General features: G+C 40.0%; 1 protein-coding gene across 1 annotated transcript in view; it reads right to left on the reverse strand.

The window, feature by feature from the left end:
- KIF26B (kinesin family member 26B) overlaps positions 1-26,637 on the reverse strand; it is a 295,183-nt gene that overhangs the window by 47,685 nt on the left and 220,861 nt on the right. Inside the window, exons 6-10 of the mRNA XM_048298554.1 lie at positions 19,041-19,247; positions 17,410-17,503; positions 15,037-15,299; positions 12,204-12,387; positions 8,229-8,388 (exon numbers count right to left, since the gene is read on the reverse strand). Of these exons, the coding sequence (XP_048154511.1) occupies positions 8,229-8,388; positions 12,204-12,387; positions 15,037-15,299; positions 17,410-17,503; positions 19,041-19,247 (908 nt within the window). The remainder of the gene's footprint in view (positions 1-8,228; positions 8,389-12,203; positions 12,388-15,036; positions 15,300-17,409; positions 17,504-19,040; positions 19,248-26,637) is intronic.

The raw sequence follows: 26,637 nt of genomic DNA on the forward strand, positions 1-26,637 counted from the left end.
TTGTGCCACTTCAGTAGTCTCAAATCCCCATTTATGTGGCAAGTTTCTGTATAAACTTCTTGAGCTCCAAATTCATGGTCACAGACCCATCTGCAACCAATCAATAGATTATTGTCCTTGTGCAGTTTTCACATTCACCAGTTCCATCAATTATGTCCCTTGCAATTCCAAACAAACTCAACATTACATAACACTGAACCACATACCGGCTCTTTCAACAAATAAGCTGTTAATCATCAAATACGGAACATGAAATATCCCTTAGCAAGGATTTGAGGATTATCTCATCTAATTAGATATAAGCATGTTTTCTAATCTGTGGGTTTAAGCCAAATCCCAATAAAAAGATTTCCATTGATTTCCACTGAGTTTTGGATCAAGCACTGGGAGAACTTGATTTTGCAATTCAAAGAGAAAGAGACCTTAAAAAAAAGGTGTAACTAGATGATGAAGGAAAAAAAGTGGTTAACTGAGTTAAATCATCTGGCACAGAAATGGACTGGGCAGTCCATATCCCTGCTAGGGTAGGGTCTTGAGAAAGACACCACTGAGACTTTCTGGAATTCTTTGACGTGATGCAAGTGTAACAATACATCCAACCACTGGTTTCCAGGTTCCTAAAAGCAGAGATGATTCTAGTGGACACACTAGAACACATTTTATTGTTTATTTGTATAACTGCCAGCCATGTGCAGACACTTTACAATCATGGACAAAGATAAATTATCAAAAGGAAGTACAGCTATTGAAAATTGTCAAAGATTTGGACCCAGAACTCTGCACTGAAATTGCATAAGCCTAGACCTTAATAACCCATCTTAAACAGTTTCTTATGTAACTGGTAATGGATATTTGTTAGTTACAAGTTTATTTTGCTTTTAAATGATTCTACCAACCAAGTGTTCACTTCAGCTCTTGGGTAGTTATTCCACTAATAGGAAACCCTGTTAGCATGCTTTAAAGTTTATATTCCTCCATGTCATTACTTAAAAATAAGAAATCATTCTGCCACTTTGTCTCACCAGAAGCAATTTTCTCCTCCCGTGTGTATTCACATCCTTGAAACACTACAGAGTAGTTGTCATCTCTTCTCTCAGAAGCCTCCTTTTCCCCTTTTCCCTGCAAGCTATGAAGCTTTATTTCTGTCACAGTGTCCTTCCAGGTGAGAAACCCTTTCATTTCAGACCATTCATAATTCTTCTTGCTTCTCTTTTAAATTCTCTGCAGTCTGTAACCTTTTCTCAGCAATGAGATGCACAACTCCAAACAAGCAGCTATATACTGGCAGATAAATAGAAAAGCTATTTTCTTTGGTCTACTGCAGTGGAATGTCTTTTGCTCTGAGTCACACTGGTTTTGTAAAGCAAAGAAGGATCAATAGGGAAATGAAATTTAATTTAACACATCATATCTGTATGCAACTATTCATGAAACTGGAGATAAGCAAAAATGTGAAATAAGTCTAATAAAAATTATTACATGCTTTTTGATAATTTGCTGCGTTGTACAAGGAGTAGTTATTCCAAGGATATGACTATTTAAAAATTGTTCAATTATACATGAAATGAATTATAACCACATTTCTATGAGAGAAAATGTATTAATGTTCAATTGAGCCTGAACCAGTGGTGGAACAGGTGAAAATAAACTGCTGGATACCCCGAATGAAGGTTCAAAATTGTATTTTAATGAATTAAGTACAGATTAATTTTTGTATGAAATTACCACAATGGCCTATTTGGGTTCCACTCAAGCTATATTTCAGGAATAACTGCACACTACTGGATTGCTTGTTCATTACCATTCACATCTGTGCTGGCCCGAGACCAAAGTAGTGTCCTTCCATGATGCAGCTATCTGCTGGTCATAGGAATGGCTATTTAAATGCAATTAGTAATTGCTGTTAAGTCTGACTATAAACCACAGCACTTCCCTTCTCATTTCATTTTGCAGTCCATCATTATTTGCTTGTTACAGTATCCATAAAGTACTAATTTGCTGAGTGGTTCAAAGAGCATTCAAAGAGATACTTCATGAGGCCTGATTCTTCTCACTTGAATTCTTGTGCAGACCGGAGTTTGTCAGCCGAGGTCTCTTGTAAAACTGGTGCACCAGGAGTTCAGGCTCAGTGAATGCAACATAGCCACTTACACCCACTACACATGTTCGCAGACACCACTGCTCCAATTACTGTCACACTGCCACACTGGCAGGACTGAGTTGAAAACTCAAAGCTGGGGAATGGCAGCTCCACTGCAGCTTTTCTTTTGAGGATTTTGTCTACTATCTCTCATTAACTTGATGATGAAACACAATGCTGTAAGACGTGTGCAGACAAAGCTCAAATCTGCACTATCAGCTGTACAAACTATCCTACAATAAAGTGCATCGTTGATGAACACTACAACAGCAATTGCTGGAGCATGCAAACCTGTCATCTGCATGCTCCTGAGCTGCTGATTAAATTACTCTAATAAAATGCAAGAAGTTTTCCTACATTCACAGACTGTGCATACCTGATTCCATCTACTTGATGTAGTTCCCTGGAATAAAGAAGGAAATTGCCAGAAATTCAACCTAGTAAACTATCAGATACAGAAAAACCCCAGAGGTGAACGTAATTTCCAGATGCTCCAAGTCCTCATTATACACGTGCTGACAGTTTCAGTGCTTTTGCAGGCAACTGCATTGCACTTGCCCAGTGTCAAAGAGCATGCACCTAAGGCAGGTCCTCTGCTGGTATAAGGTGGCATTGCTCCAGTGGCTTGTGTCTGTTAGCCAAGGTTCTAGTCCACATGACCTGGCTGAAAACATCAAGGGAAAAATTATTTTGTTCCTGAGCAGACCATGTTTTTGATAGCTAATTAGGAACTATTTCACATTCAACAAAATGTCCATTGACCACTCTCCTACGCTCTCCTACAATCGGATCATTCAGGGGTATTTCTTAGGCTTATTTCTCTTTTTGAATAGGCTCATTTCTTCTTCCTTTTTTGCTTCCCAGTTCCTCTCTGTGGATTGTTCTCTCCTCTACACATAATTTCAGTGCCTCTTTGAGCTTTCCCATTCATTTCGGGCCATTTCCCAGCCCCGTGATTCTGTTTCAGCTGTCTCTCATGTCCTCGTTTCCCCTCCTTCTTCTGTTCTCACATTTCCTCAAGTAAAACATCAAAACAGTTTTTTGTCTACTTCTAGTATGTACAATATTAAATTAACACAGAGAGATTCTGAAGGGCACACCAGATTTTTTTTTCTGAGGCTCTCTGTGGTCTTTGTACCATATTCTCATTGAGGAGGTGCAAAACTAAGGAATAGAAGACAAAGATGAAGCAGTGGAGACTAAAAGTGATTGAAATTTCTTAATGAAAAACAAAACAAAAAAATTCTAGTTTCAGGTGCTGATGAAGTAACCATTAAATAGATTGCTCATTTGCCATATAGTTCAAATGTGTCATTAAATTCTTATACCTAGTAAGCAGACATGGTTGTGTGAATCCAACAAAGCTAGGACTTAGTACAAGCTCATAAATAAGGATAAAAACTCCAGTACTAATACTAATTATAGTCCAAGAACCGTATTGTGAACTGATTTTTAGCTGGCCTTATCTCCTCCTGAAAATTTTCCACTAATGTATTTTCTGAGAAAAATAATATAACTCCAGCTAAAAATTCAAAGGCCAGGCATATAAACAAAAGATACCTGGCTTTTCAGTTCTTCTCACACACAGCTTTTACAAAGAGGAAACAACTGCAGATAGATACATCCATCTAACTAAGAAACGAAACTGAGGTACTGGATCCATCCAAACCCCATTTTCATTTTCTTTCCCCAATAATTAACTAACAATTTAAAGAAAACATCTGATATACAACTCATTCTTTAGACTAGTATACCACAACACCATAATCCAACACTTTCCTTTTTCTCTTTACTTAAAAGCAATAATATTCTACCTTTGACCAAAAAACCCCTCAGATTCTGCATGCCATTAGGACTATTTATGTGAGTCTTAACTCTAAAGAAAGGGCAAAAATAGGGTAACAGAGTCCTAGCAATAGTGAAAAAGTATGTAATGCTTTTTGCCAACTCTGAATGCCCTTTAAAAATCCTATTTGAACTTTTTCTACTTCAGTTTTATAAATGTGAATAAAGAAATAAACACCTAAATAAATTATTTTCCAAAGGTCATGCAGAAAGAAAGAATAGAAACCCATGCTTTAAACATTAGATTAGATCTTAAAACATGGTGGCTCTGCCATGAAGCCTCTTGTACAACCTTGCACCAGTCACTTAATATAATTTGATTTTCTGCAGAGAGGATTGAAAAAAGCAATACCAGCATGTAAGATCTGGGAGGAAAACAAACATATGACAGAGAAGCAGAAGTGCCAAGAATAAAATTCATGCTTTTAACTCACACCCATCTATTTGACAGACAAGACTCCCTCCTTGGATAAGCATAAGCATGTAGTTCAAAATACAGGATGCCTCTGCAAATACTAGCACATTGGGATACCACATTAAGAGAGAAGCCTATTAAATAAAACAAGCAACAATTTCTGGAAGAGAAATTCATACAGCCTTGCACTTTTCTAAACAGTTTTCTTACATTCTCACAGTCATTAAAATGCATAAAAATGATTATTTCCAAAACAGCATTACCATGAATTATCACCACCCATGTTGCCTAGCAACTGGAGTAATTTTTGAATAGTGAGCTGTATAAACCAGTACTGGAGTTTGTGCAAATGGGTGTTCATTTGAGGGTTTAAAACGCATTCATCTTGGAAATCAGAGGCAGATAATGCAGCACTAATATAAAACTGAAATTCTTTTAAAAACATCAAATGGCACTAACAATTACTGCATCTTAGCAAAACCCTTCTGTAGCAGATCTAAGCCCAACCATATTTGGTCAGGCCAGAACTAACTCCCTTGCTCTTCCTTGAGCTTGTGAGTGCCCCTTTCCATTTTTTTTTTTTTTTTTTGAAGATATTTGACATTCCCATGGAGAAAATAATTCTTTCCCAGTCTTCTGAAGGATTTGCTCACACCTCAAGAGCAAAAGAAACTGGTGACATAAAATGGCAATGTATTTAAGTCAAATAAAAATTCTATTTTTATATAACACACTGAGCTGGAAGAACTTAGTGGTTCATACCATGACAGAACAATGTGCTTATTAAGATTCAAAATAGGTCTGGAAACAGTGACAATAATAGTGACAAAGACACTGAGATATTAGAGAGAGATTAGAAGTACATATATGAAAGATACAAACTCCCAGAAATCATGGTCTGGTAACTCATTAGCTGCACGTATTTCCCCAGTATAGGGATTCTTGTCCATTCTTCAGACCTCTGTGAAATTTGACTTGAAAACAAGACAAGATCCCCCAAACCATATCAAACCACATCATTTGATGTCTGAGAATTTCTACATTACTTTCTTACAACTTCAGTAGACAAGTTCCTGCTAAAGCTAGTATCTATCTTTGTTACTACTCCCAAAGTGGGAGTATATGGGGGGCTCTTCCCAAGAGAGTAAGATTCCAGTTGAATGGTTTCCAAGGCTTAGCCTTATGGGTAAAAATTAAAGAAAAGCAACATGTGCTGAAAAACAGCATGTGTTTTTCATACAGACTGCAGGTGGAGAGGCAAATTCATCCCTGGCACAAACACAGAGACCACTGAAGGCAATGCAGTGACATCTGCTTACACCAGCTATGAATCTGAACAAGCTTTTCCCTACAACTACTACCTGCGGAGATAAAGCTGGATACAAAACTGAAGCGAATTTAAGAGCCTGCAACCTCTCCAAGTTTAGAGAACCAAATTTCTGCAGTAAGAGAAAACCTATGCATTGTGAGTTCCCAGGCTCCCAGGAAGCCATGCAGTGCCTACTGACAGGCTGCCATAAAATACTTAATGGCTGTTTAATAGCTCAGATATAGAAAAGATGCTCCATTTTGTCTGCTGCTCTGTGGAAATTTACTGAGGCCACACACAATGTACAGAGCTGTCACATAAGAAAACACTTCCATTGTTTTCCTTTGGTCCCACTCAAAAAAGGCAATTAACAAAAATAAAATTTTATACTTAGCAGTGAAAGAGAACACCCCTAAGAGGAAGGGGAATTATCTCAGCTAGACAGGCTAGTCACTGCTCTAAACAAGAGGTGCCACTGAACACATATCACCTCTGTCTGTGGGGTACTCAGCCTCTTCTACAGTGCAGCACAGACACACCCACATCCCCCATACTCTCATCTCCACCAAGGAGCAGGACACACCTGTACTGCCAGATCACTGAGATAATGGTGTCTGTGCTCATCCAGCCTCCAAAACTCTTACTTCCATCGCTCACAGGAAAAAATGCTTTCTGGATTCTTCTCAGCAAGGAGAAAAAGTTTTCTCCAAAATATGCCAGTATATTTTTCAAATTTTATTTTAAAAGTCCTCTTATAAACAGGACATTGCCTATGATTTACAGATGACCAACCACTTATTTATACTCTGATATCTTCTTATAGGAAGAATTCTTATTAGGAGTGAATTCAAGAGGGGATTGTGGCCTGAAGAGAGCTTTGATCTTCTTTCAGCAGTACAGACATTGATGAGAAAACATGCAGACATCTCTGGCTGTGTAGGCTTAGAAGTGCAACAGCTGGGAGTCACAGCAAAAAGAAATTGAACACACAGCAAGTAGAAGATGTGTTTGATAATGCTTTTCTCCTGGTCAGTCATTGCCAGGAAAGACAATTGTTGTATTTGGTAACTATCCCCTGTATGCTTAGTTCTAGCCCAGCAAGCATCACTAACGCCATCTTTTGTATTCCTACAGGTGACCTTCTCTTCAACCCATAAAATCCAACGGGAAGGAATACAGGTTTTCGATAAGCATTGCTTGAGTTACACTTTGTGAAGGGCAGAATTCAAGCTGTTTTCACACTATGCCTAGGTGCATGATGCATGAAACATTTAATGAATGTTTATACATGGAAATTTGGTTAGTCATTAAGTGAATTCCCATCTGATTGAGCTCCAGGAATGGGAATATTTCCAGAAAGTGTGTTTTAAGTCCAGACTGCCAAATAATTTTTTTAAATAAAGGGTGGAAGAGAAATAGAATTATAACCAATCTCAATTCATTTTTATTTTCCAAAATGAAGACAAAACCAAAGAAGCAATCTTGAATGAACATGTGAAAATAATCATATTTGCAGCCTTTTAAATGCTAAAAAGGGTAAAATGCATGGACTGAAACATTGCTCTGTGGATGACCTGATTCTTTCTCCATGTCATCCTGTTGTTCCTAACTCCCGATGTCATACACCTGTCCATCATGAATGGTGACATTAATTGGCAGTTTGATTACAAGATGCTACTGGAAGCCATTCCCATGATGCTAGTTGCTACTCCCTAGGTTCTAGGCTAGAGAAATGCAATACAGGCCACAAAATCAGAAACTTCTCCATAGGAAGGTGGTGTGACTGCCTGGGCTGGGTAATGAATCCAAGCTTCCTCTCAGACCTGCACCCCCAGGACACATGGGGCGAGGCAGTGATGAAGAGAAATGAGCTCAAGGCATACCCACTAGGTGAGCAATTCCTCTCGTTTCCCAGAAGCCACCTGCAGCAGCAAAGGCCACTGGTCTACTCTGGCAAATAGGGACTACTTCTTTTTTGCAAATGAGAAGCTGAGATTCAAACCATGCAAAAATAAAATGCAAAGTAACCCTAGACCACAGAAGGAATCTCATGACAAACATGCATGCTCATTGTGACATGTATTTCCAAGAAAGTAAATTCCATACAATGGACAGCAAGATAATTTTCTCTACAGTGCTGCATTATGGCAGCAATGTTCCTCTCCTTGGAACAAATATGAAATGCTCTCACATGCTTTGAAACATTAAAAAAATCTTTGAACAGTCACAGAAAACAAAACCCTAATACGTTGAGCTTCAAACCTTAAGCTCTTTCAGCCACCTGGGTCCTATTTCAGCAGGCTTCTTCCTTTGAAACCTATTTGTCAAGCACAGTGTAGCTACCAGGTGTAAGGTCAGATCAGGTGTCACTGAACCTCAGGCAGCTTTTGCTGTAGCTCAAGAGGGCTGCATTGACCCCAGCAGACTGTTTTCCTCCTTACCCCAGTCTGCCTCAGGCCCAGACAGACAAACTGCTTTCAAGCATCATCTCATTAGGCACAACCCAGACCACCACTTACTTGTACGGGATGTGTTTGCTTCCATTGACAAGGGCAAGGATGACATTGCCCAGTGCTGGCAGGGAGAGACAGAGGCCAGAGCTCCCCTCACGGCTTTTGCTGAGCACTTTCACGCAGCTGCCCAGGTCAATAAGGTGCAAGCGGCTGCGACCTCCAGACACTGCCATAAACAAAGAAAGCAGACAGTTAGTGTGGGCCTCCAAAAGCAGCTTCCCAGGAAAGCAAAAGACTCACCATGACTTGTGAAGAGGAAACAACCCAGAAGCCTTCCCTAATTCCTGTTAGCAGACACAGCTGTAAGGGTCCTGCTAACACCCTGTCATCCTTTATGGCTGTACATTGTTGGACATTGCTGCCTACTCCGGACTTGCTTAAGAATTGCTGAGTACTCACCCACTCCTACAGGCTTAGCTCCGTGAGAGTGACCAATGTGACTATATTTTTTTAAATATATCTCTATTAGCCTGTACCTGAGTTCGCTCTGTTTCTCTCTCTCTGTCACTACTGTTTCTCTGTCTGGGAAACACAGGCTGGGAATTCCTGCTTAGCGAGTAAGGATACTTCTCTTATTTTTCCCACCCTAAATACTGTATCTTAAGAAGAACCTGTGGCATCTGTGGGATGTTCAATTTTTCTTCAAGCCTATATTCTTCTTTCACAGTATCATTTCAGCTAAGAAAAGGTTTGCCATGCCACGGGTGATGGATTTTGAAGTAGCACCTCTGTTCTAAAAGCAGTTTCTGTAAAACTGGCAATAGATCTTTATGGTTTTTTTCTTGTTTACTCTGTATCAACACACTACTTTCAGAGTGAAAATATGCTACCCAACCATTGAAACACCAAGATGAATAGATATTTGCTCTCTTTAAAAGTCTACGGTTCCTTATGAAACCAGGGTGGGACCGATGTAGACTTTACAGAAGTGCTTCTAGCTCTCTACTACCTCAAGACAATTTCCTAGCTGAGTTTTTTGCATCTGATCTTGGACCACTCCTCCCCATTCTCAAGAGCTAGTTTAGAAGCAATCTGTAGGAAAAGGCAGTTTTATTAGTAGGCTCTTAATTCAAAAGGTAATAGCAATACATGAGGACACAAACACACCTGAAAGAGAAGCAGAAATACTTTCACATCTGAGTTTACCTCTATGCAAGTTAATTCACAGCCATTTTGACACAGGATCTCAGCTTGCACACTTGGTAAGAAAAAAGAGAGAAGATGAAAGAAGACAGAAGACCTCCTGTGAGAGTGATTTGTACTGTGGGATTTGAGAATAGCATTCCAAAAATTTATCCAGTATCTGTCAGCAATTGTTAAAATACAGTGACTTCTGCTGCTTTAAAGTCCTGTTAGTTCTTCAGCTATATCAGGTGTTAGGCAACACTGAACTTCTATGTATTCCCCTCACAAGAAAGTATCCACACACACTGTGGGCTCCTGCACTCAATGGAAAAAGTTAGGCTGCCTTGGGGAACTGGTAAGGCATCTGCACCTCTGAACTGATCATGGAGGACCTTTGTCTCCCATCTAAGAGTCCTTAAAACCCTTAAAGAGTCCCTGAGTCCTCTAAGACCACTGTCCTCAGAAGGCTGAAATTACCTTACTTGAGTCACTCACAATCATTTATTTAGAAAAACAAAGAAATGCATTTGGTTGCTACTGCAAATGACCATAGGTGACTTTACTGAATCATATATAATAAATATTGCTGTTGCTAAGATTACCAGATGTCAGGGAAACAAAAGAAAATGGAAGAAATCACTACCTTTCAAAAGCTCAGTCATATTGTTTCCACATATACTCCTATTATACAGCTTGAGGAAATCCTGAATAAGGTAACATACTGGTTGTTTCTTTCTTACTTAATTTACACATTGAAGTAACATTTCTAAGATTGTAGATCCACTTGACTGATCTGAAAATGAAGTTATTTGTTAGGCAAATTCTCCACTAATGTGCCTGGCTACTATAGAGGAAAGAAGTGGAACATCCTAACACGTGGTTTTTTGTCTATGGTCACAGAGATATTGCAGAGCTGACAGCTGAAAAATGACAGTGAGCCAGTTCTGCCACAATGTCATTTATTTCAATGGTGCTAAGCCTGCTTCATGACATTCCTGGTAATGAATCTAACAAGGAGGTAAGTACAGTACCAATGCCTTATTCTAACAGTCATTTTTTACCAAAATCACACATTATCCAGCCCTTTAACCTCTTATCACTTAGAAGCTGTGTTTCTTTTTTTTTTCCCCTTCTTCCTGTCCTTTTTTAATCCTGTTACTGGAATCTATATATCTCCACTATCTTCATGGGGGGTTTTTTTCCAAGAAGTCCTTCATTATAGCAGGAGACAGTGATAATCACTAGGCGCCCTTTCTGAGCAGCTGGAATTCCCCCTCATTCAATTATCAGTGGGATCTGACACAGCCTGGCTTGTAAGGCCACTCAGATATGGGAACTTGAAGACAAGAGTATGGTATGGCCACGAGACAAAGATATAACTAGAGGCAGTGGGCAAAGCATGCCATATTCTAATCCAACAGGATCATGTCTTCTTTTTCTGAAATTATAGCCACAAGAAAATAATATTTTCCCTTTTATTAATGGTATTTGAAAGTAGTAGAGAAGGACTGTGTGTACATGTACTTTTGTATAGTAAAAAGTATGGAGCATTAAATAATTGCAATAATTATTCCCTCAAAATCAGCCATTTTATTCCTATAAACCAGTCTGTTTGAGTATTCACTGTCTTCCTTTCCGCCGCAGGGTGGTTAATTAATAAACCTTTAGTTAATTGAGATTTCTGCCTGCCAATTCCACAGGGGTTATTACTTAAACACATGCAAGCCGCATTTCCATTTAGAGCAACTTTCTGTTTTTCTCTCTTGTTAAGTACAGTCAATGCAAATTTTCTTCATTTAAACATTAGACATTAATACTGCAGTGGTGATCACCCACTATACATCATGCCTTGCAATCTATTCCTTATTACTAATAACCTATGCAGGGCCAGGAGCTGAAACATATGCTGTTTCTGCAGAATTACTTAAGCCCATGAATTTAAAGAAGCAGATGTTTCTGGTGTCTTTCAAACAAACATTTTTCCCTGTAAAAAAATGATTATTTAAAAAAAAAGAATTTTAATGTCAGAGTTTTCTTTTTCAGCAGGGGCACTTCTTATACAAATCTTTTATCATTGGAATTTACTAAAAAAAAAATCCCTCTCTGTATATCTGCAGTCATAAACAATTTGGGAGACTTGAAACAGAAGACAAATATAATAAAAAATATAAATGGTGTGAGAAAAATGAAAGCTTTGAAAATTACAAAAATATATATGTAGATATGGAAGCACCTTTTCCTCATTTAAAAGTGGGATATGGAAATAAAGACAAAAGCCAGTGAAAGTATACATGGCAAAGAGAGGGAGCAAGCCTATCTGAAAAATCCAGACCCTTTACAAAGAACCATAAGAGTCCTTTGCACACACACAGTTGGGCCAGCAACTAAAATACCACGTATCTCCAAGAAAGGGTATAGTTTATGGGTTGTCAACGTCAGCTTCCACACACACTGCCCTATTTAGGTGCCAAAGAGGAACAGTTAACATAAGGGTGGCAAGGAATTCCAGTCACCACAATATTTTAATCCATGACCTCAACGCTATCTATAAAGATAATAATAAAAGCCAATTTGAAAAGCACCTTTTTTTTTTTTCAGATACAGAGGCCCACACAGGGTTGAGAACTGCCAGTATCTCCACAAGAGCAACTAAACTGACAAATGATGGTAATAATCCCCAGTGGCCTTTAACAGCCTTTGGAAGGTCTTCGCCAGGCACGTGGACAGTCTGTTGGTATAAGTGGCCCCACTGCATGCAGAATGGAGAACTAATTTTCACCACTAAAGAACATTGTTTGAAGGCCCAGTTTGCAGGCAGGCTTGAAGGAGGCAGAGAGGAGCAAGAGGACAGCTTACTTCCGCCTTTGCCGCTCTTCTCCATGCGGTACTGGTAGATGTGCAGGGTGAAGAGCATGTGGGAGTTGCGGTGATCCTCCTCATCGCAGTCCCGCTGGCTGCTGCGGCGGGAGGCGATGGCGGCATCCAGGAAGAAGGCGGCCTTCTCTGCCGTAGGGGCGCGGAGCTCGCTCTGGTTCTGAAGCTGCAGTTAACACCAGGGAGAAATGGCTGAGAAACTCCCACACAGGTAAACACCGCCAGACAACTTCCCGCAATCAACACACGGTGTGGGTACACTCGCTTCTCCTGGGACCGAAAAGGAGGAAGCACCCAATGGAATGAGACCCTCCTGACACTGGCAGTGGCAGTAACATGCCCTCCAGGAGCCCTTGTGGTTAGAAGGGGGAAAAAAATTGTGGAAGACATGTCAATCTGAAACTCATCAGCTGGTGGAAAATAGCAGAGGCAGGGCTACGTGTTATCCTTCAGAAAGTGTTAGAAGGAAGCAGTCCACAGATAAATCTCAAAAATAGCAGGACTGAAGTTTGTGTTTGTGTTCTGCCCCATAGCATATGAGGAGCAGCACAGAAGAGAAGCCTTTTCCTTGCCCCTTCATACCACAGGTTTATTATGCACCTGCTCGCAAGCCAGGGCAATCCACTAAATGGAACAAGGCAGGTAATGTACATACATTCACATTTGCTGGACCTCAATCCCTGTCAGCAGCCTGCTCTTAACTCTTCAAAGTGACAGACAGCATGGGAGGGCAGATATTATTAACCCCTCCTAATGTTAGGAATGCCTGCATGTTTCATGGCACCTACGATTAGTTTGTCTGTAGAAGGGACACGTGACTGTGTAATCTGATGGCATTAGTTTTGGCAGTACATAGAACTGGCCCACGGCCCATAGGATAGACTTGTTTTGTCTGGCATAAAAACAACAAGGAACTCCCCGTTCACGGGGTTTGTTCTCCTGCTATACAATATAGCTGACAGTTAAGTTCTCCAAAAGACTGTACTTCTGTTTTCTCTTTACGACCATTAATCAGCCTGAGGAGGGATAAAGCTGAGGCTGTGCATGGAATTTGGTGACACAGCTGAAGGCTAAGCTCTCTCAGGAAAGAGGGAAGGGGACAGGAAGTAGTTAACAAGGCCAGCAGAAGGCAGGCCAATCTGTGGGCTGATCTCACTAATGTAAGCAACAAGAAAATGTGCATATGTGGAAAGGTCCAGTGACAGACAGTATGACATATGGTGATCATTCATTTGCTATACACACTGCTGATTCTGCATATTTGTATGGCTATAATATAATATCCTCCCTTCATCTGAGGATTTGGAGAATTCAGGTGTAGGACACATGACTCCAGAATGCCTTGTAAGCACACATAAAAAGGCTTCTTTCCTTGCAGTTTAATTCAGTCTTTCACAATGCAGAGATGCATAGGCATCTCATGGAGCTACCTCTTCTTCACTGATATAAAATAAGTAATTTCGTATATAGCTGTACTGTCTGTACCTATATGAAAATAAGCTACCATAACGCAATATTTATTATTATTGCTAGTGTGCTAAAATACCTTAGTAAAGAATTAAGCTGCAAGGAGATGCTGGTTGTGACACAGTTATGTAATACATGCAATGTACATATGCGAATTCAGATCTTAACTGAGCCATCCGTCACCCCAATGGGAGCTGTGCAGACTCAAGTCTCTCATATTTACTAGACTGCACCAGTTACTGCATACCAGAGGGTGAGATCTCTTGCGATACAGTAAGTATTTCATAAAACACTAAAGTCAGGAGTTAAGTGAAAATTAACCCTAATTGTTATTTAAAATCAAAACACAACTTTGTAGTCCTTAGGTAGAATGCAAGAGAATGGAAAATATGACCTAAGTATGCCGAAAAAGCTTAAACCACAAAGAGATAAGAAAATTTATTACTTGCTGTTTAAAATCTCACAGTTGTGTGGATGTGAGTCATGATCTCTAGATGTTTGGAGCTGGATATAGGGTACATGACCCTGTAGGTCTGTTCCCTTCTCCCCCCATTCCCCACCCTGGAACAGGCTTTGCCTTTCAACCTGAAAGAATGTTTTCAAGCTCCATCACCTTCATTTGCTCCCTCTTCATCTACTTGTACAAAAAGCAGATTTACTCCCTCACAAGCAGCAAAATTAAAGAATAGGTCCTTTTTCCCCCTCAAACCAAGAAGGGCGGGGGGGGGGGAGGAAATAGGGCTGCTGAGAATTTCTCATGGTTACCCAGAAAATACATGAGCCAGTTAATCATTCTTGCTAAAACTCCAAACCTAAGAGTTTGAGCTTTTCTTGACTTACCCAGCTCAGGAATTTACTTCTTGGCAGCAATTAATAAGTAGCAATTAATGCTCCCTACAACACTGCTAATGGAAATGCTATAAATAATGTAGTTTATAAAGAAATAAACAGCCATACTAATGGCCTACAGCTATTTTTGCAGTACTGTAAATATTTTAGCTTGTTGTTTTACAAAAGAGAGTGTAAAAAAAGTGTTTTACACTTTTTTCTTTTCTTTTTTTTTTAAGAATGAGGTAGATTTTTGTTTGCACTGAATGTTTTCACATTTTATTGCAAACACAAGCCCCTGCTCAATATCAGTTATACCAGAGGTGCAAATATTTAGGCCAGGAGAGCAGATGGCCCTGCAGCTGCAGGTCGTAAAGTTCTTGCATGTTTTAAAGTAAACACTTTCAAGTCTATAAACTTTATGCTCTGGGTAGTTCTTGAATTTGAACCATCTCAATAACTCAAAAAAAAAAAAAAGGTCATGTTACTTGTTTCAGTGTAAAATGAGTCTTGGATTCACCTGCATGCCACAAATGGGGTCTTCACAAAGGTAGACACCTGGGGACTGGCCATCTTGCAGGCTGCCTGTAGCCACTTCTGACAACAGGTCTCTCAGATTTTCTTCTTTCCCCCACACTTCCACTGCAGAAATCCGGACTGAGAAACGTGCTCCTGTCTTCTCTTTGCGTTCATTGATCAACTTGAAGAGCCATGAGATGGCACAAGGAATTATACCAAGGTTTTGCATGGAATCATCCTTCCCAATCATGGTGTATGACTTCCCTGTCAGGAATGGGGAGATGAAGAAAATATAATATCATTCCCAGGACCTTCACAGCCTTCTGCCAAGAGAGATTATCCTGCACAGCTTCATAAAAACAACTTCATTACAACAAGGACAGTCAGCAATGGGAAAATATAGGCAGGTAGACAAAGAGGACATGGAAAATGCAGATGAAATCTTGAGCTGCTTTCAAAAATCATTACCTCATGCATTCCCCTGACATCTCCTGTTCCCAAGGCAGGGTGCTGCAGGCCCTCACCTTGCAACGCTGCAGCGTATGATGTGGGTGAATCGTGGAGGAAATTGAGGAGAGCAGGAATGCCATGGTCTCTAAAAACCTCTACTTTAAATACTGTAAGTGTGGTATTCTTTCAATACCATTTTACTTCAAAGCACTAGATTATATTTCAAATGCTGAGTTGGGATTGACATAAACCTGGTCCCAGAATGATATAGATGTAACTTCATTCAGAAAAAAAAAAAACCAACCAGTTATATGCAATCACTTGGTGCAGAAGTGGGTCCACAACAATTAATATTTCATCTGGGTCAAAACCATCCTCTGGTTTGGTATTTTTTAAGTCTGCAATTATAGCTCTGGCTTTTCTTTGCTGTAAAAAATTGCTGATTCAGAACAGACACATCTTACACTGCTTTAGGTGTCACTACATATAATGTTTTCAGAGAAGTTTTCTAAAGCTCCTAAATTTATAAGCGAAATGATAAAGGTATACATCTTTTCCGGCAAGTACTTGTGGGTTCTTTACTTTGTTTCATTTCTTATGTTTAATTTCTTATGTTGAATCTATGTGGAAAAAGATCAGTGAGAAAAATATTTCTATGCACATGTCTGTGTCAAGGTCTGGGTATGTCCATGGTTTGTGGAATGGTGGTGGTGCAGTTAACAAAGCAACTGCAGAGACTCAACTCATGCTTCAGGAAAACCCTAGCTAAGATACCTCTCTAAAGGACATGTAGCACTTGTGAGACGCTGTTAACTGGTGGCTTCTTTTTCCATCTCATTTGCAATTTTGTGTTTGGCAGGTCACAGCAGGGTTAAACATCTAAGAGCTCATCCTAGTGTTACCCCTGCCTGGTCCAGAGGGGCCTTCTGGTGTAACTGGACTGGCAACCTGCTCCATTGATTGTACCAGACCTGGCTGCATTGCAGCATACAGTGCTCTCCAGGTTTTGTTGCCTACAATTTGGGATAATCATGGCCTGATACAGCTTGATCTTCTTTACCACCTGCAAAACTGAATTATCCTTTTAAGTTATATGTGTACGTCTGTGTTTCTTTGAGACAGTAAAGAATAGAGATCATTGCACACACGCAATAAACCCCTCTTCCTTCAAGAGACAGTACTTTCAAAATACAATTAGATAAGCATGAACAAAACATATGATTACTCTCAAAATCCAGTTATTTCAGAAGAATAGTGTGTTAATGATGATGATTCTCCATTTTACTGTCCTTCCATGAATACCTGAAACACTACGGAAGCATGTCCAAAGTGTGAGTTTTGATCCAACAGTAACATTCAGTTAACCATTAGAATGAGATTTGTTGCAGACACGGTTGGAAGAAGTTGGTAATGAGTGAATTGTCTAATCAGGGAATAGAATATAAATCAAACTATTTGGGTGCCCAGTCACAGCACTTGAAGAGAGTCATCACAAACATCAAATACTTGAGTGAATACTCACAGCCTTTACACAGCTTGATAAAAGTGGCATTTGGACAAACCCTCACCAACACCAAGCACATATCTGTAAAACTGTAGAGCACTGTTGGACCATTCATTAACGACTGAAGACAATGCAAGACAAAATTGCTATAGTATTTAAGGGATGAAATGAAGCAATAATTCAAAGGTAACTTCTGTTTCAAAGAGCATGCTGTCCAACATTTACACAATAAGCAAAGTGAATAGATCTGTAAGCAAGGGGTGAAGATTTAGTGCAAGATCATGCACAGTGTACTACTTTCAAATACAATTAATATACACAGACAAATGAAAGTTTGTTTTACTTAATCTAATAGACTAGCTATCCTGGGTTAAAAATATTCATTTTGCTGCTTGAATAGGGAAATTTAGCAATACCAACCAAGCTTGGCATGACCAAAGCAGAACACGCAGCCATCTGCCCCATTGACCACTGACTGGATCACCTCAGCCACAGTCCCAGCACATACTTCAGCCTGTCACAGGTATTGGGGAAATAAAAAAAAAAAAAAAAAGGAAAGAAAGAAAATAAAAGCATTAACAATAGAAAGGAAAATCATTATTTTCACTAGAAAGGGGTAGTAATATCATCCATGCTGCAGATACCATGTTGAAGTATCAAAAAATCTAATCCTGCTTGTCTCATTCATGTGACCTGTGCTGTTGATGGGAATGACATTACTTGTGTAAGCATGTGAAGCAGGACTTTTGTTGTGTGTCAAGTAAGTTTCATTTGCTGATGCATCAGCATCCTTTGTGGGGTTAAAAAAATTCACATATTGTAAGGGGCTGTAGTTGGTTTGTTAGAATTAGGGGATTTTAAAATACAGATTTGATTAAAAAACAATCCAACACTGAGGAATTTTTGCAGGCTCTATTATTTGCTCAATAATGGACTGAGTTCAGTTCCACTAGCATGTGGGTAAGGAATGTAAAGGGAGCAGCCTCCTTGGTATTAGCTAGGTGACCTCGCATTATTATGAGTCTTCTCAGCTTTTTGCAGCAGTAGACTCCATTCTGAAGACTGTAGCAGTATTTTAAGAAGTACAACACAGAAATTTACCCCAGGTATTTGTGGATTTAAGATTCAAGCAGGCTGAATGGTCTACAGTGCTTCTGCAGCAACTGCTTAACAACAGCGGATGAAACTCAGTCAGAATTCACAATTTAGGCCTTGATGGGAAGCACTTCGCATTTGACAACAAATCATGTAAATTCACCCTAGTTCACGGCTATTTCTAGACTATCTCCACAACAGAAAATAAAATGGGCCAAGAAAGGGAGTGTTCACAGGCCAGCCCCTTGAACTGCATCCAGGCGTTAGTTAGTCTGCGAGGTGCTAGGTGCTTGGACCAGGACTGGGTGAGGGACCGACCCAATGATACAATGATGTGACAGTACTTCAGATGGCCCTGTGTCCTAGCTCTGTCTAGTCTATGAATACAGAGACAGCCTTGCAGCACTGTTTTCTAATTATACTTTGCAATATTATTTCACTCTTTTACTGTCCTCATGCCATTTGGATAGCATAGTTCACCAGACCAAAGTCTAATAAAGATAAGAAATCTGAATATATACACATGAATGAAGACTTGTGGATTAAAATCCCCATCTTCCTATTCCAAACTGTACAATTGAACACTGTAAAAATAATCCTTGATCCCTTAGTTAATAGAGGACTACAATAGAGAACTGCAGTTCTGATCAGATCTCTGTAAACCCCAAATAATAATATTTTATAATATACACTAACTTGTTGATATTGAGTATTTTCCTACTAGGCACCATTTAGCACATTTATTGAATGTATAATCTTAGGAGAAATTATTTACAGTAAAGAATAAAGAAAGCACACCATTATTGAGCTAAAATTTGATAAACTGATTTCATTATTGATGAACATGGCAGACCAAATTCAGCCCTGGTATAAGTCCCCTGAAAGTACTACTGCTGCAGCAGAAATCAATTTGGCTCTGGTGCACACTGCTGCTTAGATAACTCTTCTGATCATACCTGTGATGCATCTTGGGGGAAAACTGCATCAAAAGCAAACATCTTGGGTGGAACCTGGCTGCCCCTTTTCTGGAAAGCATTCTGACCTCCACAGGCCAACGGGTCATACAGTGTGATTTGCTTCTTACGGGGGTCAACTTTTAAGAAAGAGCTGGACTCAGACGTGTCTCTGGCAAGCGTGGAAGAAATGCGCACCATGACTTTGACCTGTCAGCAAACACACAAAAAGATGAGCACATTTCATTAGTCTGTTTGTTGCTCTACAGCTGCTATGTTGAATGAATTTTCCAGCTACCTTTGACCAATCATATGTACTTGTCAAAGCTAGTGTCTCAGTGGAAGTCAGTGAACACACAGAAAGTATTAAGCAGAATTTGTCCTAAACTACAAAGTGAATGAAGCCAGAACTCTCAATCTACTTCAACAAATAACTGGTGTGTTGAGAATTACAATGCACATCATGGTGTTTTAGTGTCGATGCTACTCAAGTACAATGAGGAAGTATTACATCACCTTGTCTTACTCGCAATATAAATTGAAAATTAACCATACCCTGGTGGCCCAATTAAGAAAGCTGAAACATATTCTAGACTGCTAAGTTTTCAGAGCTGCTGCAGTTCCTATGAAACAGCCTGATCAATAAGAGCCCATAAAAGCCAGATCTATAATTTACACCTTTACAATTCTAATCCAAACGCAAAGATGAAGTGCACAGTTCTGAGTGCCATCATCAAAGAGTTGTGAAAAGAGTCCCATTTTAATGGTCAGATTTTGAAATTACCATCAAGGGAGTGAATGTAATAAGCGATAAAAGATTTGTTAAAACATGCTAGCTCACAACTCATTAAATAGCTACATAATAAGATGTTATTCCTGAGACAAAAATAAATCTTCATAGATTTAATGAGGTTGTGCTGTATCCTTAGCTGAGTTGGTAAGCAATTTAGATGTAAGTAAAACAGATGACAATCAATCTGGCTTTGGTTTTCCCCGTAAATTCACTACGTGCAGACGTGAGCTCCTGACTTTAGAGGGCAAACATCACCTCTCTGCCAGATCTAGTCACACCTGCACACTTTCTCCTAGAGCAGATTGGCTTTCTCACCAACTAGCCAGAACTTTTATGTTAATGCTCCTTAATCGTATGTCACTTGTATCAAACCCACCCATGCTTGGCATGAAAGTGACCACAAAGGGTCATGTCAGCATAGAGTGGGAGCACATCTGCTGCTGGAATTGCAGACACATTCTGGGAGGAGGTTGTAGCCCCAGAAGTTGGGCTGCAGTTCCTGTTGGTCTCACTGAGACTGATGCTCTTTGTACGTACATCTCATTTCATGCTGGCCCAAGCTCATCCTGAATGCAAATAAATCAGCTGCTTTGAGAAGTAAAATCTGGGAAAATTCATTTTTGACACAACTCCTTTGAAGACAACAGAATGAGACCAGAGATTAACTGGCATTATTCCGTATTTCTGTGATGTCTTCTCTGTATGTTAGTGAGGCAAACTGGTAATTTGACTCCAGTATTTTAACCTAGCAAAACAAACTGTCATTAAATGGTGAAATGGTCCCAAATCTGCTCACACAATTTCAGTTTTACACAATTATATGAGGAAAAAAGGAAAAATACTGCTTGGGTGGGAATGGATTCTTGCTTAGTTGAGCTGCTTGTGAAACCTAACCTTTAACTGGAAAAAAACACCTCTAATGTCTTGCCAACGGCATTCTTCTGGACCCACCCCTAAGTAGAGCTGACTTCTACTGAGGACAACAGCAGCCAATACACCCGGTCAGTCCACATGAACTGGGCAAGGTCTGTTTATTCCTAGGTCTTCTGGAAGAACAGAAGGGAAGCACTGGTCAAGTTAGAAGGGAAGGAAGGGAGTACAACTCTAAATCCTAGAGGAGCAAGAAAACAAAGGGCAGTATCAATCTTGTGCTGTTTTCCTATTTTCAACTTCACATGCCTCTAGCTTTCTTTTACTGTGTCCCACATTTTAAAGTAGATACCAATATCAAGAGTATTAGACTGATCTTCTGGAAAACAAAATAATGCTATTCTTCAACTACTTTAAATAAAATGCTTGCTTTAGAAAACTCTTTCCCTATAAGCTTATGCATATTTTTGGCTGCTATGAAACTATAACCTTCAGATCCTTGATCTTTGTGTGCCAAGGAGAGTTAACCAATTACCCTGGGGTAAGTTTTTTAGGGTTTTGGAGAATGGACAGTGTGTGAAATTTAACAATCTTTCATATACAGGCAGTCTAAGAATTCTTTCTGGCCTCAAACTGTATGGGCATTCAGTTTTAACCTCAGCTACACCAGCTTTGTTATGATGTAATATCACTGGCATGAGTCCAGATCTAAACCTGTTCACACAAAATCAGATTAATACCTGCCACTTCTTACTGAAGTAACACTGCAAATCCTCCTAACTTCCAACAGCTGTAGTGACAGAAGCTAAGGCATCAGGTTCCTCTTTCCCAAGAGTAAAATACCAATTTAACTGAAATCCTAAAAATTTACTAGCATCAGATAAAGTGAATGAACCTCTAGCAAAAAAAAAAACCAAAAAACCCTCAACTCAGAAGCCCCAGGCACTGTCTAACAGCATATATTGCTCCTCAACACGGCTGAATATAGACATTTCTCAAGAAAAATACTTCTATTGCCATGAACCTTTGTATTTCCTGTGCATTTGGGATTTTTGTTTTGAGAAATAATGGTTCACAGAATCACAGAATTGCATGGGTTGGGAAAAAAACCCATACGATCTTGAGTTCAACTGTTAACCTGTAACTGCCAAGTCCAGCACTAAGACATGCCCCTAAGCCCCATGTCTACGCAGAATCCTAGAATAATTTAGGCTGGAAAAGAGCACATTCTTATGTGTTCGGGTAGAGGAATATTATATTAATTACATGTGGGTATTCTCATGGCTGGACCACTTCTTACTCATCAGGAAGATGTCTGTGTGCCTCGGGACACCATATCATAGGTAATTCTACTCACCTCCATTTAGATCAGCCTGCAGGAGCTGGCTCTGAGTCAGTTGTCTGACCCCTTTGCAGGCAACAGAGAGGAACAGGCATTTCTAGCACTTAATTTGCATGTTCTGTTTTATAACAGATGAACTCCACAAATACCTCTTGCTTTCTCTATAGCACCACAGGCATCTTAAATGTTCACCTGAGATATAGGTGCCTACATTGTAGGCTGCCTAAAGTTATTCTTTTTTGCTCTAAGCATAATAAAAATGCCCCTTCTGGGCAGCACAGTGCCTGGCCCAAATTCCGTAGCGTGCACACACACAAACACAAATCTGCGTGACAGTCTCCAGCAAAAATCAAATGCCAGCAAAAATAAAGCTAGGCACATGAGCGTGATGGACACAGAATACAAGTAGTAACAATAGATTATTTGAACTCATCTGGTAATTTGTAGGCACTTAAATATTCTTCCGGGCCAGTTTCACACTAGTGCAATCCCTTTCAAATTACTCCTGATTTACATTACATTAATGAGAAAACAATTAGATCCCATCTGTGCAGGCTGTATGTCCCCTATATGCCATGGGAGCTGTGACTATAACAAAAATCCAATGGGCAGGCAAAATACAGGCAAACTTCAGTCCTGAGAAACACATTCAGAACTACATATGTAACTGTGGCACAGTAAACTAGGCAGACCAAAACAGATTTTAAAACATCTGATCCAGATATATCTTCTGAGAAGCCAGGCAAGCTTGTGGTCTGAGAATCAGCCTGAGACTGGGGATCTAGGACCCCTCCTGATGGCTGTGTCCAGGTGCAGTATGACTGCGAGCTGTGAGTGCAGTCTGTTTCACACTGCCCACCTGTACAGGAGGCAGAGTCACAGCTTACTTCACTGCCAGGCACACTGAGACATTCAGTCACTGACTGCCCTCAAAGGACTGGCAGTAGCCATTAGATTCACACTCCATTATAAAACATTATTATGCTTGTAACCTAAACCCAAGGATTCAGGCAAAGCATTTCCCAACAGTGGTTATGACAAGAGTAAATCAACTAAGCTACAGCAGTAGAAATGATGGGAGACCACAGCCTCCTGCCCTGCTGTTTCACAGTCCTTCATGCAATTTATAGCTGGGGGTTAGCAGGGGAGGCTCAGAGTCCGTGCTGGCCCCTAAAAATCCACACCACAGGGGACGCAGCACAGGGGTGGGCAAATGTAACTCAACCAGCTATAGGGGTAGCATAGGAACTTACTGGACTCAAAAGACTTCAGCTCAATTTAAGGAACAGACAGGCTGAAGATCACGGTGCTGCTCTGGGGAACTCAGAAATATGGTATGGTTAATTTGAAACTAACTGAAGAGTGAAGTTTAAGAACTCTAATACTTTATGCTTGCAATTTATATTTAAATAGAGTATAAATTGAACTTCTTCTAAAACGAAGAAAGTGGGTTTTCTGCTTCACTTCCCGTGTGTCATTACTCCTTTAGTCCACTGCTACAGTTTCCCACTAATCTCTTGTAATTGAAGCGTCTCAGAGATACCACTTGCGATTACTGGGACCACTCAGTCTGCCAGAAATTCTTGTTTGAATTCCAGTGACCAGATCTTGGCTGTGCCCAGCCCTAGATGTACCTCTGACTGTTTCCGTGGGGAAACATGAAAGCAATCTCCTGAGACATGCGCTCTTGGTAAAACAACCTGAGCTTAATTTTGATATCATTTTACACCCATGCAAATTTGGCTGAACTCAGCAAGAAATTACTCCAGCTTAGGAGTGGAGAGACAGAATAAAAGAAAAGGTCACTTGCTCTGCATCACTACTGTGCCTTTTATAGGATATAACTTCTTAATTCTGCTCATGCTGTTAGCATTTTTTAATGTGCTTTCTCCTATGAGTTTACAGGATTTCACTGGACAACTATTTAATCCAACAGCACCCCTATTTACGTCTCTGAACTTCAGTTCCTGCCTTCAAAGACATGATTTGCTCTTACATGAGTTCTACAGTCATTGAATTCACAATATTACTCCAGATGTGAAATGCCACAAATAAGAGCAGAATCAGAGCTGTACTGTTCAGGCTTCCTCAAAAGGGTTTTTTTTGTATATTTGTCTATGTACTTATTTTACACATGTGTGTGTATTTCAATCATATACACTGTTTTTTAAAGCATTTTATGAATATATATAATTTTTTTTCATAAATTTCTCTCTAAATGGCAATTATTGGCACTGGTGGGTTCCTTCATGGATACCATTCAGTAGCCCCAAGGGAAGACTCAGGGGAATTGCTGTATTATCACTATGCTACTGTACTGTAGAAATAACCATAAGCCTTTTAATCAACTCTGAAAATTTCAGTTGCCTGAACCATTTTTCTTTCTCCTTTTTTATCTTATGCATCCCTATAAACACAACTACTATTTCTCAAAGAAGGAATTTGCTAATTGCAGGATTTTCCTCAGATAAACTCAATCTGTGACCTGTCATGGACCTTTTGTTATGTTCATACTCTGTGGAGAAGGACAAAGGTTCAGCACACTCTGCAAAGTAGATCTGGTGCCAAAGATATAAAAAAAAAGAAAGCAGAGTCCAGCCAGTGACACTGCCATGTCTCCTGTGCCCACAGGGGTCTGTCTGCAGGACTGGCAGCAAAATGAGCAGGGAAGGTGGGAGAGGTAAGCGGTGTCAAATCTGTATCACACACGAATAGCTACAAACACAGACTGGAATGAGGCAACACAAGCAGAGATCAACACTGGGGATATTATCACTTCCTTCTACTCCTGCCTGTAAGATTTCATTTGGGGTTCATTTATCTAATTACTGCAGGGACAGGGCTAGACAGCTGTTGCTTCAGGCACTGTGCTTGCCTTTATGAGCTGCTTTTCTCATCAATCATTTGAGCAGCTTCTGCTGGACGTGTTCTGGGTAGTGGTGGGAGGCAGGAGCTGCAGTGCAGTCACAGGCGAGACAGGCCAGCCAGGACTATTGAGCTGTTTCAGCACTCCATCAATGTAATGGCAATCACTGGCTGCAGGAACAGCCTTATTGGAGGTTAATGAAGAGTAGGTTTTGTAATTTCTCAGTGTTACAGTTGTAAATAATGGTGGGAGGCATGCATTTTTGCTGTAGCCAGCCACAAAGTACTATGGCACAAGAAAATCTAGGCCATCCCATACACTTGTGCACTTACATGCTTTTGCATGATGGATGTAAAGCTTGAATCCCAGAGGATATGAAACCACCTGTAAGTATGTTAAAAGATTTTTCTCACAGATCATGAGACAATTAGTTGATCATGCTAACATGAAATCTAGGAGGTCAAGATAAACAGACTGACCCAGAATGCAACAAATGCAGGATTGTATGAGTGGACATGGCTTTAATGGAAATATGGTCACATTTGGAAAAAAAACCCACAAACAAACTCAGGTGAATTATGCCAGTGTGAGCTGGTCGGGAAGCATGTGCAAACAGGCCTCATTGTCCTCTCTTTCTATTTGCACAAAGGTAACTCTCCTAGGCTTCAGTGCTTTTCTTTAGCACAAATTAGAAAACACACAGGCCTGAACACTCTTGCTGCTGGTGGAAATGGCTGTTACTGATACTGATGCTTTGGAAAAGCAGTGAAAACAACTGAAAAAGCAATAGCATTAGAGCATGCAGGTCTCCTCTTTTTTTACAACAGTTCCTCTGTTTCTATCTTGTGTAATTGCTAAAATTTTACCGGCTCATCAACCCCATCCTGTACAGCAGTTAAACTAATTTGGACTTGTAGCAATAATGGGAAGCACTTATCATGATTGCATACTTTTTCAGCTGGACGATGCAACTTTAATAATGAATTCAATAAAATCTGGTGTGTAATACACTCAGGTCAGAGGGCACAGCTCAGTCACTTCCAGTACTGTTCATGGCAGCAGGAGCTGTGAGTTTGTCACTGTGGTTTGGTACAGCTGAAAGACAGTGCTGAGCACCAACACTGTCTGAAACCAGCACATACATCAGCCCAGCCATTCAGCTGTAACATTGCTACTTCAGCATTTACTAGATTCTAATTTAACAGAGACCACTGCAACTTTCTTCTACTCTTAAAAAAAATTAAATTGAAAAAAAAAAAAAAACAAAGAAGACATGAGGAACATCCCGTCATGGAAAACAGTCTTTTCTTAAGGCTCCCCACATGCAGACTGGGTTCATGGCTTTCCTTTTGCTTTCTTATGATTTCTTTAAGGCAAGTCTGCATTTCAGAACTGCATAACTGGGCAGTCTGTGTGTTGCCTCAAGCAGGAGGAGGATTTTTCCCAGCTTCTGACATTCTCCACATACCTGCACCTACGATGAGACCAACAACAGGGTAATTCAGCCCATGTGCTGGGATGAAATTATTTTTCTTTTTCTTTTATTGAGAATATCTTTAAACATCACTGAGAGTGGTATTTTCTTAAGAACTGAACAAGCCAAAACAGCCTTCAACAATCCCAGCATGAACAACATGGGATCAGCTGGCAAATCTTGTCTTCCCTGCAGTGGATCTGCAGGTATGTAAGCATGCACCCACTGCCTATCAGTACAGTGAGCAGATGCTTA

This window comes from Corvus hawaiiensis, chromosome 3 (genome assembly GCF_020740725.1).
Source record: "Corvus hawaiiensis isolate bCorHaw1 chromosome 3, bCorHaw1.pri.cur, whole genome shotgun sequence".
Classification (NCBI taxonomy): Eukaryota; Metazoa; Chordata; class Aves; order Passeriformes; family Corvidae; genus Corvus; species Corvus hawaiiensis.